Genomic DNA, 18,318 nt, shown 5'->3' on the forward strand with positions numbered 1-18,318 from the left:
CAGTTACAACCTAACACGGTTTTAGGTTGACTAATAGGTAGTTATTTGTGTTTACATGTTCAGCACTAGGGATTGTGCATACGGCCATGGTATGTTCTGTTTAGATACCATTTTCTTACTACTTGCATTTGTTGGGTTTTGGCCACTATTCGCTGCATTTAGCTCATACTATCAAGGTATATCTGTGAGGCTTCCAGCATCATATTGCGTTATCTTGCCAGACAAGGCATCTTTGGATACGTCTCATGCCAGCAACGCTGCTCTGGAAAGCATTAAAAAAAATGGAGGTTAGTAAGCCCTCTTGCCGTCAGGTCTTGACAGCTGGCCTGGTTAGATGGTTAGCAGATGCCACATAATTCCCGATTTGGATATCAGGGCAGCTTAACATTAAAGGCCGCTCTATTCTCAGGTGATTATGGTTTTTAGGGTCTGGGGAATTCACATTCAGGTGCATGGTCGAAATCACATGAGGTTTGTGGGGATACAGATAATCTTGCATCAAAATAGAGATCATTACCCGGTCAGGTTGTTCGTATGGTATTTTCCTATGCCCCACTAGTGGTGCCCAGATCGAGTGTTGCAAGCTTTCCTTTTGCACGTCAAGGATCTAATGGAGGTCAGCCACTGCTGTTGTTAGTGGGGCGGCACTCACTACTACGTCATTTGTCCACCATATACATATTCGCATTAAATCCTAAGGTAGTGGTCTGGTAGTTATCTCCGGTCACTCGCTACACATCGGGGCGGCTGCATTGGTCTCCTACCATGTTGAGCCAGCACACAAGGTTAAGAAATAGAGGCGCTCGAAATCCTGTATGGATATACGTTCTATCGCCAACACAAACTCAGACATGCACGATGCATTACAGTCATTGGTGTGGCTATTTTACACGCAGTTATAGCGCTTTTGTTCTGATTTATGAGTTTTGTCCTCTATTTTATTAGGCGTACTCATACGCGGTAGTACATCGCACAACTCTAACTGCCTTGTAAGGTTACATGGTTTAGTAGGGAACAAGAGTTAGTAAGAGGTTCAGTAAGGTAGGCTCGCTATACTTATGAGCACCGACCACAAGTTAGAAGGCTAATACATTAGCCTGTATTTGTGGGAGGTGCGGGGATTCACTATAAGAACATCCGGCCGTACCTGACCTTCACGACACTGGTTCTTCACGTCCCACCCAACCCTCCCTCAATTTTATATTTACTCTATGATTATCATTACACATCAGGGTATGCCCTCTATTTTATTAGGTGTACTCGTACACAGCAGTACATGGCACAACTCTAACTGCATTGATAGGTTACATGGTTTAGTAGGGAACAGGAATTAGTAAGAGGTTCAGTAAGGTAGGCTCGCTATACTTATGAGCACCGACCACAAATATAGTTTAAGAACCGGATCCATAGTAATAATCTTCCAATACGTAGATAGGATATCATGAATTTGGGGTACCTGGCCATGGTGGGCAGTGATCAATCTCACCTGGTTGTCGGTGTCTTTCCTGGATTTTGGTTGCAACAAATTCTCAAATTCTCTCGTTTAGCATGTTTTGCCCTTAGATACGCCCTCCAGATCCATTTCTCTTGGTAACCCCGTTCACGGAAACGTTCCCTTAATTCACAGGCTCGACTCTAATCGCTCATCTGTTGAACAAATTTGCCTTAGTCTTAAAAACTGTCCCATAGGGATACCTCTGATAAGACTACATGGGTGAGAGGATTGTGCATGTAACAAAGAGTTGGTGGTGGTGGGTTTCCTAAAGAGGTTAGACTGTATAAAACCCTTATTGTCCACGGAGAAAGACACATCCCAAAAATCTATTTCTTGGCGACCCACCCTGTATGTTAGCTTTATGTTGAGATTGTTTGAGTTCAGTTGATCCATAAATGTTTACAACTCATCCAATGTTCCCTTCCAGATGAAAACCACATCATCGATGTAGCGTTCCCACATCTCGACCCTATTGATGAGAGAGGGAGGATCCGTGAGATATCTCTCCCTTTCCCACGCTCCTAAAAAGAGGTTTGCATAGGCGGGCGCACAAGTCGTACCCATAGCGGTACCTTGCACTTGTAAATAATATTTCTCTTCGAATAAGAAAAAGTTATGGGTCAGAGAAATTCACTTTTCTTCTCTTCAAATCCGGACATCAATAGAAATGCTTATACAGCTCTGAGCCCGTCTTCATGGCGAATGGACGTGTATAATGACTCGACATCACAGGTCCCAATCCACACGTCAGAATCTAGCTGTAACAGTTCCATCCTGCGAAGAGCATCCATTGTGTCCTTCAAAAAGGAAGGCAAGGTCTCAACAATAGGTTTCAGATTAAAGTCTAATAATTTGCATATGGGCTCAGAGAGGCTGTTGCACCCTGAAATAATCGGCCTACCCGGTGGTGTAATGGCTTGCTTATGGACTTTGGGAAGCAAGTAGAAGGTTGAAATAGTGGGATTCTCAATTATTAGACAATTTTTCTTTTTTGGTTGAAATTATCCCATCAGAGACAGCCTGTAAAAGTAAGGTTGAAAGTCCCCCCTTAAACTTAATCAATGGATTAAACGTAACAGTTGATGTCTCTAAGATGTCTATAAGCTTCTGTTTCATATAGTGAGGTTGGCCAAACCACAATATTGCCCCCTTATCGGAGGGCTTGATTACAATATCCTTAAGAATTTTAAGTTGTTCAATGGCCAATCTGAATAAGAAATAAAGTTCTCTCAGCTCACCTCCTCCACGGTCTGCAAGGACTTGAGCCCGGCCAGGCTTGATACTTGTGAGTAAATGAAGAAAGGTAGTCCAGCAGTCCCTTAAAACGTAGATCCTTTATTGCACTTTTCTTTAAAAATACAGAGCACACACCATGCACCTTCACCTGGTCAGCAAACTACTCCTATGGACGCGTTTCGAACGCATGCGCGTTCGAAACGCGTCAATAGTAGTTTGCTGACCAGGTGAAGGTGCATGGTGTGTGCTCTGTATTTTTAAAGAAAAGTGCAATAAAGGATCTACGTTTTAAGGGACTGCTGGGCTACCTTTCTTCATTTACTCACAATGGCCAATCTCTCTGCTTTAGAACAGTTGTTATAATGGCCTTTAAAAGAGATTGTTTCCAAATCATTCGAGACTAACTGTACAAAAAGATCAACGTTAGGTGAAGTGGAATTGGGGGGAACTTACATGATTTCGGGAGCAGCGACTTTGGAAACCAATATTTTGTGATGGAATCGCTTTCTTCTGTAAGGTCTTCTAGAGCTTGTAATGCCACCATTTTGTCCCTTGATGTACAGAATGATGCGTCACTTTGATTATGAAAGATTTTTTTTAAATTCAACTTTCGGGCAAAAAGATGTATGTCCTTAATGATTTCGAAACAGTCCGCGCAAGAGGTAGGTGAAAACGAGAGACCACGGCTTAGTACTACCTGCATGTCAGTAAGTGTGATATTGGAAAGATTGATTACCTTCAATGTTCTGCACTGGTTATCATGTTGATAGGATCTGTCCATCCGTCTCCTTGTCGTGGGCCCACGATATGGTTCCTGAGTACGTTTCTGTGAACGTTGCCTGAATGGGCCAGATCTAATGGAAGAATTGTCGGATGTAGCATCCTGTGATAGATTAGAGGAAATAGAGAAGCTCTCGTTCTCCAGTGGGTTTAATAGATCTGTTAATTGTTTGAGCTGAGTCTCAATCTCACCTGAGATAGTTTCCAAACTGCATGAATTTAGCTCTAAGATCAACTGAATAAAGGTTGTAGAACTTTTGTGGCAAATATCCTCCCACTGCTGAGTAAATACCACATCATCAAGACCGTAGGAGGGAAAGGTCTGTATTCTTAAGCCGCGAGGGACAAGTCCTTTTGCCAAATATTGCTGTAATGAGGCCCGATTCCACCATATCTTTGTTTTCCGATGTAATAAATTTCTAATTAAAGTAGATTCCATTACGTAGCAGGACGCAGCCATGGAGTTTACATGTGAATCACTCACGTGACTTATTGAGGAAGTGCGCATCATTGATGCGCCACATAGAGCGCGGCATGGCCCCATCTCCACCAGGTACATTGATCATAATTACCCTGTATCTTCAGGCGCATGTTTATTACGTCAGGTGTGCCCTGTTGCGTATCACTGATGGCATTCCCTATTGGCTGAATTTACTTATTTATACTGACCATGTTCTGACTAGACACAAGCCCCCTGACGAAACGGCAAGCGAAAACGCGTTGAGACGTCCCATGATAGGGTGTATGACCGGACTATACCTATATGCATTATGTACCACTCTATCATTTATTTCTGATTAGGCTATTGCACCTTTATTCTATTGTTCTGTATGTGTTGCCATAGCTTCCCTTATTTCCATACAGTTCCTACTCATTAGGATTAATGCCATTTTTCCTCATCTTGTTTGTTTTCCTATACTTGAATACTTAATACCCTGGAGCGATATTAATTAGTTCATGTGCCATGTTGCCTCTATACTAGGGATGTACTTACCACTTTTTGCAGTATGTGTATTTCTGACCACCTATTCAACTGTGTTGACATTTTAATCTATGTTTTTTTAATAACCATTTCAATAAAGTTTGTTACTTATTCCATAGTCGGCCTCAGTTTTTTTTGTGAGAAAATTAAATCCTCCAAAGGCAGACCCCCTTTTCTGGATACTTTGGAAATAGCAAAATCAATTTTTGGAACTTACTACCAACTACTTAGGTCTGTGTTATCAAAAGGGTATTTACTTTAAAAGAAAACTAAAATTATAAAATTATATTTTATATATATATATGATAGATAGATACATACATACATACATACACACACACACACACATTTTATATACATACACACTTTCCAATCTGGAGTCTCAAATGTTTCCATTACATAGGATATGCACGTCTGTCCAGGAAAAACTTTTTTTTTTTTCCCACTAGATCCTCAAACATAATGACCTGAATAGTTTTAAGATCTTCAATATTCATTGATAAGCAAATACTTTTTATTAAACTGCCCATACTCTCCGCAGGAAACAGAGGCTTGTCTGATGCTTCATCATCTGACAGAGAGGAAACTTCACTAGGTTCTGCCGAACCTCCAGTCATTCCCTCCTTCCTTCCTCCTCTGCTATTGCTACCGCCGGGATAATTTTACACACAGGTAGTCCAGATGTCAGTGGCAGGGAAGGAATGGGAACACTCAGTGATGAGTTATTAGCCACTTTCAGATCTCTTTCCTTATTTTCTGTATGAAGGATAATAAAGATGGTACTTTAGTGGACACTATCTTAGTGACACAAGATGCCTATGACTGCTTGTCATATTAAGGAGGCAATTTAGATTTACAAATATTGCACTCAATGTTTAGTTTTTATTTGTCCCCTTCTTAGGCACCCTAAAACGAAAAAGACAAGACCAAACTAGGCAGAAAACATACACTCACTAAGGAGTAGAAGAATAGTACCGTTGCCAGGGTCTTTGATGAAACTTCGGTGGAGCCCCGCCTGGGGTCCTCCTTGGATGAACTCATGTTCCTGAGGCTTCCGGTTCCTCTTTTCTGGAACATGATAGCTGGCTGTACTCTACATGGAGACCGACTGAAGCACAGAGGGCTGTCTCAATACTACTAGGCAGTCCTCTGCACCATCCCTCCCCTGTCGTCAGATCTGGCACCAGGCATCTTATACCTGCCCTACTGAAGAAAATGACAATAGTCCTGAAACACGTTTAGACTGTTGCACCATACTTGGGACATCTGTTTTACATTTATTAAAATTCAAGCCACTGCAGTGTGCCAGTATTGTCTGATAGCAGAACCAAAACCTCACCACTCCACATCAGACTACAACTACCACCACCTACTGTGTGCGGGCATAAACTATATATTTAAAAAAAAAATAAAAAAATTTAAAAATGCTGTTGTACAGAGTTAAACTACAGAATGCTGTTGCACAGACAGACCTAAACTTTTACTCCTGCCGAAGTGTAGATCTCGTCCTACACTCGCTGGTACTGGAAGATACGTACCAGGAGTGGGTAAGAAGGGTGATTACTAGAGATGAGCAAAGTTACAGTAATTTGATTTGTCACAAACTTCTCTGCTCGGCAGTTGCTGACTTTAGCCTGCATAAATTAGTTCAGCTTTCGGGTGCTCCGATGGGCTGTAAAAGGTGGATACAGTCCTAGGAGACTCTCTCCTAGGACTGTATCCACCTTTTCCAGCCCACCGGAGCACCTTAAAGCTAAACTAATTTATGCAGGCCAAAGTCAGCAACTGCCGAGCCGAGAAGTTTGTGACGAATCGAATCACTGCAACTTCGCTCATCTCTAGTGATTACACCAACACCATTTATCAACTAAAAATAAATTTTTAGGAGCAAAATATAACTATATATGCTATAGGTGTAGTTTGCACTATTGGTTGACATGAGAGAGAGCTCCAGATATAGGACATAACTGTCTTTGTTTAAGAACTGCAGAGAGAGTGGATAAACTATTTCAATACTGATTATTACTGAATAATCTTTTGATACAAAAGTGTTTTTTTTTTTATAGATTGTTATAATTTTTATTGGCTACATGTAAGGTAAAATTGGATTCACAAGGGTCCTGTGATCTTTATTTTTTTTAAATAATGCACTATAGGACTTTGTCTATTTGATTATTTTACATTTTATTCTTGTTTGACTCCAGAGGTATAGGAGTTTTACAGTAACCTCAGTCGTATAAGGGAGAGTGAGATGCACTCTTTGTTTTGGATTTAACGTGGAGCCAGACTGAGACCTATCCCAACTAGGGAGGTCTATTGAGCCACTGACAACCCGCAACTCCAGGGGGGGGGGGGGGGGGAAATGCCATGCCTCTAGCTTATTATGTACCTGAGACAGGGACTCCCATCTCTGTCATGCTTCCAAGGGACAGGAAACCACCGAGGCTGGAGAGTAGGGCTCTTCCTTTTATCCTTTAGGTTTCCTTTCCCTTGGGGCAGAGTCCCTCTCTCAGGTGGTGCTGATGTGACAATAGGTAAAAAGGGTTTTACTAAAAGTAAGAAAAAAAATTAGACTGCACTCACCCCCCAACACTGTTTTATTCGGTCATATAAAGGTGCAGCCGGGTACAGCAGCGGAGACAGGGGCAAACCGGAACAGGCTGTTTCACGCTAGGCAGCGCTTCAAGCCGGTACTTCATACCGGCTTGAAGAAGCGCAAACTAGCGTGAAACAGCCTGTTCTGGTTTGCCCCTGCCTCCGTACCCACCTGCACCTTTATATGACACAATAAAACAGCATTTGATGGTGAGCGCACTCATTTCTTTCTCACTTCCAAGTTGTTACAGTTCTTTGTGGACGTTGCACCTCCGGGACCAACTTTATTTTGGGAGACCCCAAGTCCTTTCCCCTGTTCGTAATACATATACCCTAGTGCTGCTAGTGCTTCTTCTAGTTTGCATACCATGGGTTTTACTAACACACTAGTTTTGTAGGGTACTATGGCTCACAGACCAAAAGCAGACACCATTCTCCTGCACATAGCAGTAGATGAGCTCACTCTTATTTCCTGGCTCCATCTTGCAAGTCTTACTAAAGACAGATTTCCCCTAACAGGCAATGAAAAGCAGGCTGCAGAAAAGTGAGACACCTAGTGACCAAGACTTGAGAGCTGTTTTTCTGGGACAAAGTAAATATGTTCAAAATCAAACACTCAATGAAGGAAAGTTGTTTGAGACATCAATGACCATTAACAGTCAATATGGCTGTTGGGGTTTACAATGTCAATACTTTTTAATCTGTCTCAAGACACTGCAGAAGCTGTAAAAAAAAAAAAAAAAAAAAAAAGGTCAGTACTATAAATGAAGCATTATAGTTGAGGAGCACCATTACAGATTTTGACTGTGGCCCAGAATCTGAAGTACGCCTCTGTCTCTATAATGTGGTCACCATTCCAGCTACTGTTACCTTGTACCATATCATAAAGTAATAACAGAAAACCCTTGTGAACAGTGGTGCGGAGGTAAAGAATATTAAAGAATTTGGCCTGGCCTGAAATTTCAACCAGCAGCATATTACAAAGTAAAAGCACATTTAAGAGTTTGGAAACCTTTATTTAAAATAAAGTCCGGTGTAGTATAAGCTTAAAAAGACTTGGGTGGGTCTGAGTATGTATGACTGAGGCAGAGCATCAGAGCTACACCATAGTGTAGCACCAAACCATTGTCTCCTTTCTTATAGAGTGCACCATTGTACAGGACCATGAGAAACAGCAACACTTTCTGTGTATTCTGTTCATTTTGTACAACAATAGAGAAATGTTTAGGCAACAACATACAAATTTTGTTGCCAAAAAGTAAATAGGTCTTTCAGATCCAACTTAGCACCATTATTATTATTAACGCAAAGTAAAACAAATATATAAACCAATGAGAGTGCATAATACATAAAAAGGATTGGGAAAAAAAGTTTATGATAAACAGGAAGTGTCCGTTTAGAATCCTGGGAAAAGCCTGATTTTATGCTATTTCAGATTTCCACCTGCTATAGAGACTAAGGCAAGCTGGTGTGTAAATCATCTTTTAGGACAGCTTAAGAGTGACTATTAAAAAATAAAACTAAAAATAAAAAAAAGGGGCCATGATACCCTCAAACTCTCTACTTCACCATCTAAGCAATGCTTGGAATCATATATTCATAACAAGGGAATGATGTAGGAGACAGAAGGAGTCTCAGTTGAATTCATCACTTGACGTGGACGCAATGTCCAGATCAATGGATCCATTGGTGACTACAAGACGGAGTCTTTTAGAGGGTGTGAATGGATTGAAAGACACTTTTTTCTTCTTGCCTTTACCACTCAGTAATTCAGTTTCCTGTGAGGTGTACAAGTTCTTCACAGCCTCCTCTCTTACTGGCACCAGGCACTCGTGTGCTCCTGTAACAGAATGCCTCCTTTTGAGATTATTGTTAAAACCCAGTTCTACATATGGCTCTAAGGATAACTTTGGGTCTAACTGCATTTCAACACTGAACAGCTTGTGTGGAGCAGAAAGACGCTTCTGAGGTCTAACAGTTGCAGCTTCGTTTGTGGCTTTTATATGACCATTACAATCCACATGTCCCTTCTGTGGTTTGATCAGACTTTCCTTTCCTTCCTTTCCTACTAGTCCTTTCTTATCCTTCAATTGTGCTGGTCTGGATCTTAAAGAGAACACACTCCTTGCATATGAGCTAGTTTGCGGTTCTGGTGACCCACTTTTACTGGATTGCTCAGTGGGAGCACTGTGTGCAGTGGTAACCAATGTGGTTGTCTTTATTTTTAGGTGACCGTTTGCAGGTCCAGAACCTGGGCTGTTTGTACCCTTGAAGTGGTAAGTATTCCTTGCAATATGTGGACTTACAGTACTTGTGTTTTCAGGTACCATAACTCTTGATTTGCTCAGATTTACAGTGACATATCGAGTCAGTCCAAGTTTTTGGGGTGAAAAAAGATCAGACTTTAATATGAAGGAGCCTGTACCATTACTTGCTGTGTTCTCAGGTACAGAAGCAGCTAGTGACAAATCCTCAGCCTCCTGGACTTGTAACAACATTTCTGAATGTGATTTAGTAGAGTCTACAGGGGACACTACAGCATTAGGTTGTGGATGGCCCATAGAGAGATCAGCATCAATGTTTTGTCCATTTTGCCAGTCAGACTTTGCTAAGGTACTTGATACAATGTTTTCCACCATTTGGGAGTCAACAGCATTAGTTATTTGCCTGCTAGATTGTGCACCACTGCAGGCTGAGATGGTTTTACGACATTCCACTAAAAATTCCTCTTCCGAATTATTTTCACTGCAAGTTGTATGGTACAGAGAACTCTCTTTGGCATCTTTAACCAAAGCATTTGTTCTAGCTTGCTGAGATGACGGAGATGAACAGTGTTGCGGTTGCTGTGCGGTGTAAGAGGATGCACCGAATCTCAGCTTTTCAGGACTGATTTTTTGCCTTTTAAGTCTTACGGTAACTTCCTTTCCAAGTTTACAACACTGGCTCTCGCTCTGTGTCTGTGAATCAGGGTAACCTTGACGACACTTTCTGATGTTATGTAGGAGAATCCGAACATCTTTCAAAATGGTCCCTTGGGGCAACACCGGCTTCACTGTTTTAAGAAGTTTTGATTTATTACAAAAACTAGAGCAGGTATATGGAGATGAAGGAGGAGACCTGAGGCTTGAAGAAGTGCTATTTTTGCAGCTGACAGATGTCCTAGAACCTTTAATAGAGAAGCACATATTATATAGAGCCTGAATAATTTTATACACACCATACAGAACAATGACAACGAATAAGCAAGGATCAACAACATCACCAAGCTAAACAGACACAAGAACCAGCTCATAATTGTGAGCAATACAGCAGTCTAAGCAAACATAAATGCTCAAGTTAAAGGGAACCAATCACCACATTTGAGCATTTAACACACGTTCCTACCATGTTTTTATAGTTGTTTCTGAGGACTAATCTTCAGAAAATGAGGTTATAAAATGTCCCGTGCTATATGCAAATGCAGCTCAAGTAGTCCCATGGGTGGTGTGGAGTTTGCAAGTAGTTACCATGCCCAGGGTTGTAATCACTACCCTCCTGTCCTATTGCCTAGATGGGCGTGATTAACAGCTAACAAGCTCTGCATAGGAAGCCCTTGTGTCTGCAGACTGCTGCACTGCCTCTGGGTCCTAGCGCCGCCAGATTCTTCCCCTTTGCTCCCCAGCAGTGAATGTAGCCGCGGGACTGTATACAGATGATCAGCAGGGACAGACAGTGCTGAACAGCTTTTCCTTTCATGTTAGGTAGATTATTTAATAAAACGCTAGCTAGGGGTTCCTTCCTACCACCTTTATCATCCCATTTTCCATGTCAGCGTTTCCCATACAGTGCGCCTCCAGGTATTGTAAAATTACAACTCCCAGTATTGGCATGCTGAGAGTTGTAGTTTTGCAACAGCTGGAGGCACTCTGTATGGGAAACACTAGCTTATTCGATTACCCAGTGTTTGGTTTGCTATGGAATCATTGCTGCAAAACTGCAAACACTGGGTAATCGAATAAGCTAGTGTTTCCCATACAGAGTGCCTCCAGCTGTTGCAAAACTACAACTCTCAGCATGCCAATACTGGGAGTTGTAATTTTACAACAGCTGGATGCGCACTGTATGGGATATGGAATGATGAAGGTGGTAGGAAGGAACCCCTAGCTAACATTAAACAATCTACCTAGAGTGAAAGGAAAAGCTGTTCAGCACTGTCTGTCCCTGCTGATCAGCTGTATACAGTCCGTGGCTACATTCACTGCTGGGGAGCAGAGGAGGGGAAGCATCTGTCGGCGCTAGGACCCCGAGGCAGTGCAGCAGTCTGCAAACACAAGGGCTTCCTATGCAGAGTTATGATTCTGGGCCTGCAAGAGACATGAAGCAGAGCCGAAGATTATTCCTCTGTGCCCAGGCTGTTAATCACACTCATGTAGGCGTGTTTAGGACAGGAGGGGAGTGATTACAGCCCTGGGCACAGTAACTACTTGCAAACTCCATACCACCCATGGGACTACTTGAGCTGCATTTGCATACAGCACGGGACATTTTATAACCTAATTTTCTGAAGATTACAGTCATCGGAAAGAACTATAAAAACATGGTAGGAACGTGTGTTTAATGTTCTAGGAAGTGTTTCTAATAGTTACAGGAGCTCAAATGTGGTGATTGGTTCCCTTTAAGCAGCTGCATAGTGCTGTTGGGGCTTCTTACAGGAAAGATAACTGTTTCTGTACACTATACTTTAAATCTATTACTAATTTCTAGAAAAGTAGCAGTTTTGCTTTCCTGTAACAAAAATAAATACACACTGATCGTTCATCTTTATTTTTCCCTTTAACCCCTTCAGGACCAAGCCCATTTTGGCCTTAAGGACCAGAGCGTTTTTTGCACATCTGACCACTGTCACTTTAAACATTAATAACTCTGGAATGCTTTTAGTTATCCTTCTGATTCCGAGATTGTTTTTTCGTGACATATACTACTTTAACATGGTGGTAAAATTTTGTGGTAACTTGCATCCTTTCCTTGTGAAAAATCCTAAAATTTGATGAAAAATTAGAAAATTTTGCATTTTTCTAACTTTGAAGCTCTCTGCTTGTAAGGAAAATGGATAATACAAATAAAAAATTTATTCACATATACAATATGTCTACTTTATGTTTGCATCATAAAAGTGACGAGTTTTTACTTTTGGAAGACACCAGAGGGCTTCAAAGTTCAGCAGCAATTTTCCAATTTTTCACAAAATTTTCAAACTCACTATTTTTCAGGCACCAGTTCAGGTTTGAAGTGGATTTGAAGGGTCTTCATATTAGAAATACCCCACAAAAGACCCCATTATAAAAACTGCACCCCCCAAAGTATTCAAAATGACATTCAGTCATCAATTTAACCCTTTAGGTGTTTCACAGGAATAGAAGCAAAGTGAAGGAGAAAATTCACAATCTTCATTTTTTACACTCGCATGTTCTTGTAGACACAATTTTTGAATTTTTACAAGGGGTATAAGGAGAAAATGTATACTTATATTTGTAGCCCAATTTCTCTTGAGTAAGCACATACCTCATATGTCTATGTAAAGTGTTCGGCGGGCGCAGTAGAGAGCTCAGAAGGGAAAGAGCGACAAGGGGATTTTGGAGAGTACGTTTTTCTGAAATGGTTTTTGGGGGGCATGTTGCATTTAGGAAGCCCCTATGGTGCCAGAACAGCAAAAAACCCTCACATGGCATACCATTTTGGAAACTAGACCCCTTGAGGAACATAAGGAATAAAGTGAGCCTTAATACCCCACAGGTGTTTCACGACTTTTGCATATGTAAAAAAATTTTTTTTATTTTCACTAAAATGTGTGTTTCCCCCCAAATTTCACATTTTTCCAAGGGTTAATAGCAGGAAATACCCCCCAATATTTGTAACCCCTTCTCTTCTGAGTATGGAGGTACCCCATAAGTTGACCTGAAGTGCACTACGGGCGAACTACAATGCTCAGAAGAGAAGGAGTCATATTTGGCTTTTTGAGAGCAAATTTTGCTCGGGGGGCATGTCGCATTTAGGAAGCCCCTATGGTGCCAGAACAGCAAAAAAAAAAAAAAAAAACACATGGCATACCATTTTGGAAACTAGACCCCTTGAGGAACGTAACAAGGGGTAAAGTGAGCATTTGCCCCCCCACTGGTGTCTGACAGATCTTTGGAACAGTGGGCTGTACAAGTTTTCATTTTCACGGACCACTGTTCCAAAGATCAATCAGACACCTGTGGGGGGCAAATTCTCACTGCACCCCTTATTACATTCCGTGAGGGGTGTCGTTTCCGAAATGGGGTCCAATGTGGGTTTTTTTTTTGCGTTTGTCAAAACCGCTGTAACAATCAGCCACCCCTGTGCAAATCACCTCAAATGTACATGGTGCGCTCTCCCTTCTGGGCCTTGTTGTGCGCCCCCAGAGCACTTTGCGCCCACATATGGAGTATCTCCGTAGTCGGGAGAAATTGTGTTACAAATTTTGGGGGGATTTTTTCCCTTTTACCTCTTGTGAAAATGTAAAGTATAGGGCAACATCAGCATGTTAGTGTAAAAAATTTAAATTTTTTACACTAACATTCTGGTGTAGACCCCAACATTTCCTTTTCATGAAGGGTTAAAGAAGAAAATACCCCCCAAAATTTGTAAGGCAATTTCTCCCGAGTACGGCGATACCCCATATGTGACCCTAAACTGTTGCCTTGAAATACGACAGGGCTCCAAAGTGAGAGCGCCATGTGCATTTGAGGCCTAAATTAGGGATTTGCATAGGGGTGGACATAGGGGTATTCTACGCCAGTGATTCCCAAATAGGGTGCCTCCAGCTGTTGCAAAACTCCCAGCATGCGTGGACAGTCAACGGCTGTCCGGCAATACTGGGAGTTGTTGTTTTTCAACAGCTGGAGGCTCTGCTTTGGAAACAGTGGTGTACCGGACGTTCTTATTGGGGGAGGGGGGCTGTGTAGGGGTATGTGTATATGTAGTGTTTTTAACTTTTTATTTCATTTTGTGTAGGTGTAGTGTAGTGTTTTTAGGGTACAGTCACATGGGCGGGGGATTACAGTGAGTTTCCCAGCGCAAAATTTTCTGCATCTCAAACTTGCAGCGAGAAACCCACTGTAAAAGCCTCACCCATGTGAATGTACCCTGTACATTCACAGGGGGGGGGGGGGGGGGGGGTGCACCAGCTGTTGCAAAACCACAACTCCCAGCATGCATGGTCTGTTAGTGCATGCTGGGAGTTATAGTTTTGCAACAGCTGAAGGCAAACAGGTTAGGAAACACTGAGTTAGAAACAATGTTTCCCAACCAGTGTGTCTCCAGTTGTTGCAAAACTACAACTCCCAACATGCCCAGACAGCTGAAGGGCATGCTGGGAGTTGTAGTTCGGCAATATCTGAAGGGCCAGATGTTGCTGAACTAAAACTCCCAGCATGCCTGGACAGTCAGTGCATGCTGGGAGTTGTAGTTTTGCAACAGCTGGAAGAGCACAGATTGGAGACCATTATACAATGGTCTCCAAACTGGGGCCCTCCAGATGTTGCAAAACTACAACTCCCAGCATGCCCAGACAGCAAAAGGCTGTCTAGGCATGCTGGGAGTTGTAGTTTTCAGACTGCTAGAAGCAGCAGTGAAGTTCTTCACTGCTGCTTCTGAGGACCATATACTCACCTGCTGGTCCCGTCGCTGCTCGTCCACGTGGCCGGTCCCGCGCTGCTCCTCGGTCCTGCCGCTGGTTCGGGTAAGGCTGCCGGTCCCCACGTGTTCCCCCACCTATGCCGCGAGCTCCCGCAGCCATCGTCCCCCGTTCTACCCGACTTCCAGGGGCGGGCAGTGCGGGGGATCTGAACGTTCACCCTAGATCACTGTGATTGGTCCACAGGGACCAATCACAGTGATCGCTGACCAGGACCATCAATGGATGGTCCTGGGGGTGAAGCAGAAGTTGTCCCCTGCTGGAAACAGCGGGACTTCTGCCAGTTAACCCGTGCGATGCTGCGCATCGCCGGGTTAACTGAATGTCATTTATAAACGCTGGGATGCGCGAACGCACTGCACAACCCGGCGTTTATATATGACATTCTGCGGGAAGGGGTTAACATTTTATACACTTAAATGGGCACTGTCAGATTCAAAAACTTTTTATATGTTGTACATCTTGGCAAAACATTAACATTTCTAAAATACTTTATGAGAATTTTTTTTTCCTTTTTATAGAAATCATGGCCTATAACACAGCGAATGCCAGACTCTCCCTGATATAAGCACCAGTGGAGGCAATCAGTAATTGTTAAAAGGGGTTGTCTAGGGGGAAAAACAACTTTGGCATCAATTAGCCATATAAATGGATGGATGTCATGGTATATGTAGCTCCAGGATGAGCCAGGGCATAATTCCTAAGATCGCAGGGGGCTAAGAGGTTCCACCCATGCTCAGTCAGTTCTGTGGATAGGGGAGAAGAAGTTTTTGACTTGCCAAACTCTTTAAAGAAAGCATATGCACACATATACACACTTTTGAGGGAAGGGAAACACAAAAAGAGTAAATGATCATTCACACTTTAATGTTGGCAGCACACAAATGCTTTCAATGAAATATAGGGCAGCATCAGCTATGCTGGTGGTCTCCAGGCTTTGAACCGATATGATGTTGAAAAACTAACTGATTTCCGATAAAAAAGCATCAGGTTCTATGTTCTAAACTATATACACATGGAACAGTGCCAAGGGGGTGGGGTGAGGTCACATGACACACGGTAACTTTCAGCAGTTATGGATGCCCCAGTACGTACATTAAAATTGTTTTCAGGTCACTTTTTTTTTTAATAAAAAGATTGGTGAACTTGCACACTGAAGGAAGGCAAAAGACCTCCGGCCACCATGTGCCCTAATCACACTCCTGGGATTGCACTGCAGAGGTCTGATGACCCCCACGGAACCCACAGACACCTCCATTTTCCCTATAGATGCCGGCACCTAAAGGGTCAATGACGAATTCAGCATGATTGCTAGTGTCCTCTCACTTTATAGCCATGCCATAACTGTACAGAGCTGTGCACCAAGTACCTCACCACTAAACATTTATATTTCATGCCTTTAAGGGGTTTTAAGAGGGGTTAAGTTGTACATTTCTTCCCATTGTTCAGTTCTCACAGCTAACCACTTCTTGGTCCCAGTCTCCATTCAAGGTAGCGCCCACTGAGCAGATACATCCCTGTGTTGGGACAGGGCCTAGGAAGTGGTGAGAGCTGGGCATGATATCTTTTTATGCCAGGATGATGGACCTGTTCCTGTTATACAATGCTGTTACATCACAACGTGTCAATGGTAAAGTTAAATGGGCACTGTCAGATGCAACATTTGATAGGTTTTGCAATTGCTTTAATTAGACAATTTTCTGTATTTCATACTGAAAAAGCCAGTCAAACGACGGGGCAGCTTGCTTAGACACATACTAGTCCTGCTGTGTCCATGCATCATCACCTATGTCATGGACACACTTCCTTGATTGACAGCTGTGAGTGCAGGGCTCACAGCTGGAGGAAAAAAATCCTCCCACTGTCAGCTTGTGTCCCGCTACTGTCAGTGAGGACAAGCTGGAAGTGGTAGTTTTGCTAATGCTAGGGGAGATGTGAGCAGACAGCATACTGAGGGAGGGGGCGGAGACCTGCACAGTGAGGCCACGCCCCCTGCCTTTGAGAGGAATTCAGACAAGTGAGCTAAATTTAAAGTGTAATTAAAAAACTAAAAAGGTGCTAGACACAAAAATTAGATGTCCATGGTCAGGATTAGGTACTGAGTGATATATTTAAAAAAAAAAATAAAAAATGTTTTTGTTGGATCTGACGGGTACGCTTTAACCTCTTAAGGACGCAGGGCGTATGGATACGCCCCTGCATCCCGAGTCCTTAAGGACGCAGGGCGTATCCATACGCCCGTGGGAAATCCGGCCCCCACCGCTAGCCGGTTGGGGACCGGAGCCGGATGCCTGCTGAAATCGTTCAGCAGGCATCCCGGCATATCGCTCAGGGGGGTCATTATGCCCCCCCATGTCGGCGATCGCCGCAGATCGCTGGACAATTCAGTCCAGCGATCTGCGGCGATTCCGGGTCAATCGGGTCTCCAGTGACCCGGAATTACTGGCTGTTCGGGGCCGTCTCTGACGGCCCCGAACAGCCAGAGCCTGCAGGGGTGAGGTGGCACTGGTGCCACCTCACGATCGCCCTGATTCGTCGGCCGGATTACCGACCGACCAATCAGGGCGCCTGCTGCGGGCGTCACTCCCGCACCCGCTCCGCCCCTCTTCCGGAGGGCGTGAGCGGGTGCGGGAAGACGACCCCGGGTGCTGGGGACCCCGATCCCCGGCGTCAATGTTGGGATCAGGGCCCCAGGAGCAACGGCGGCGTCGAGGGACAGTCCTGTGATGAAGCAACAGCAGAAGGTGAGTTACAGCCTCCTGCTGTTGCTTAGCAACAGCTCCCAGCATGCAAAAAAGGGCATGCTGGGAGCTGTAGTTATGCAACAGCAGGAGGCAGACCCCCACAACTCCCAGCATTCCCTTATGGGCATGCTGGGACTTATGGTTTTGCAACAGCTGGAGGCACATTCTTTCTATGGAAAAGTGTACCTTCAGCTGTTGTATAACTACAACTCCCAGCTTGCACAAACAGCTAAAGTGCATGCTGGAAGTTGTAGTGGTGCATCTGCTGGTTGCATAACTACAACTCCCAGCATGCCCGTTGGCTGTCGGTGACTGCTGAGAGTTGTAGTTTTGCAACAGCTGAAGGCACACTGGTTGTGAAACACTGAGTAAGGTCACAAACTCCGTGATACATAACCAGTGTGCCTACAGCTGTTGCAAAACTAAAACTCTCAGCATGTACAGTCTGTCAGCGCATGCTGGGAGTTTTAGTTTTGCAACAGCTGGATGTCCGTCCGTCCCCCCCCCAATGTGAATGTACAGGGTACACTCACATGGGCGGAGGCTTACAGTAGGTATCGGGCTGCAAGTTTGAGCTGCAGCAAATTTTCTGCAACAGCTCAAACTGCCAGCGAGAAACTACTGTGAACCCCCCGCCCGTGCGACTGTACCCTAAAAACACTACACTACACTACCACAAAAAATAAAATAAAAAGTAAAAAACACTACATATACACATACCCCTACACAGCCCCCCTCCCCAATAAAAATGAAAAACATCTGGTACGCCATGGTTTCCAAAACGGAGCCT

The 18,318-nt window shown here is 43.5% G+C and overlaps 1 protein-coding gene across 7 annotated transcripts in view; it reads right to left on the reverse strand.

Annotated features, from left to right (window-relative positions):
• Positions 1 to 8,083: 8,083 nt before the first annotated feature.
• The window catches only part of KMT5C (lysine methyltransferase 5C), a 30,032-nt gene continuing 19,797 nt past the window's right edge, over positions 8,084 to 18,318 (reverse strand). For all 7 annotated transcript variants that reach the window (XM_056542292.1, XM_056542289.1, XM_056542291.1 and 4 more), the window contains one exon: positions 8,084 to 10,254. In XM_056542292.1, the coding sequence (XP_056398267.1) occupies positions 8,723 to 10,254 (1,532 nt within the window). In that variant the 3' untranslated portion in view covers positions 8,084 to 8,722. The remainder of the gene's footprint in view (positions 10,255 to 18,318) is intronic.

Source organism: Hyla sarda, chromosome 10 (assembly GCF_029499605.1).
Source record: "Hyla sarda isolate aHylSar1 chromosome 10, aHylSar1.hap1, whole genome shotgun sequence".
NCBI lineage: Eukaryota > Metazoa > Chordata > Amphibia > Anura > Hylidae > Hyla > Hyla sarda.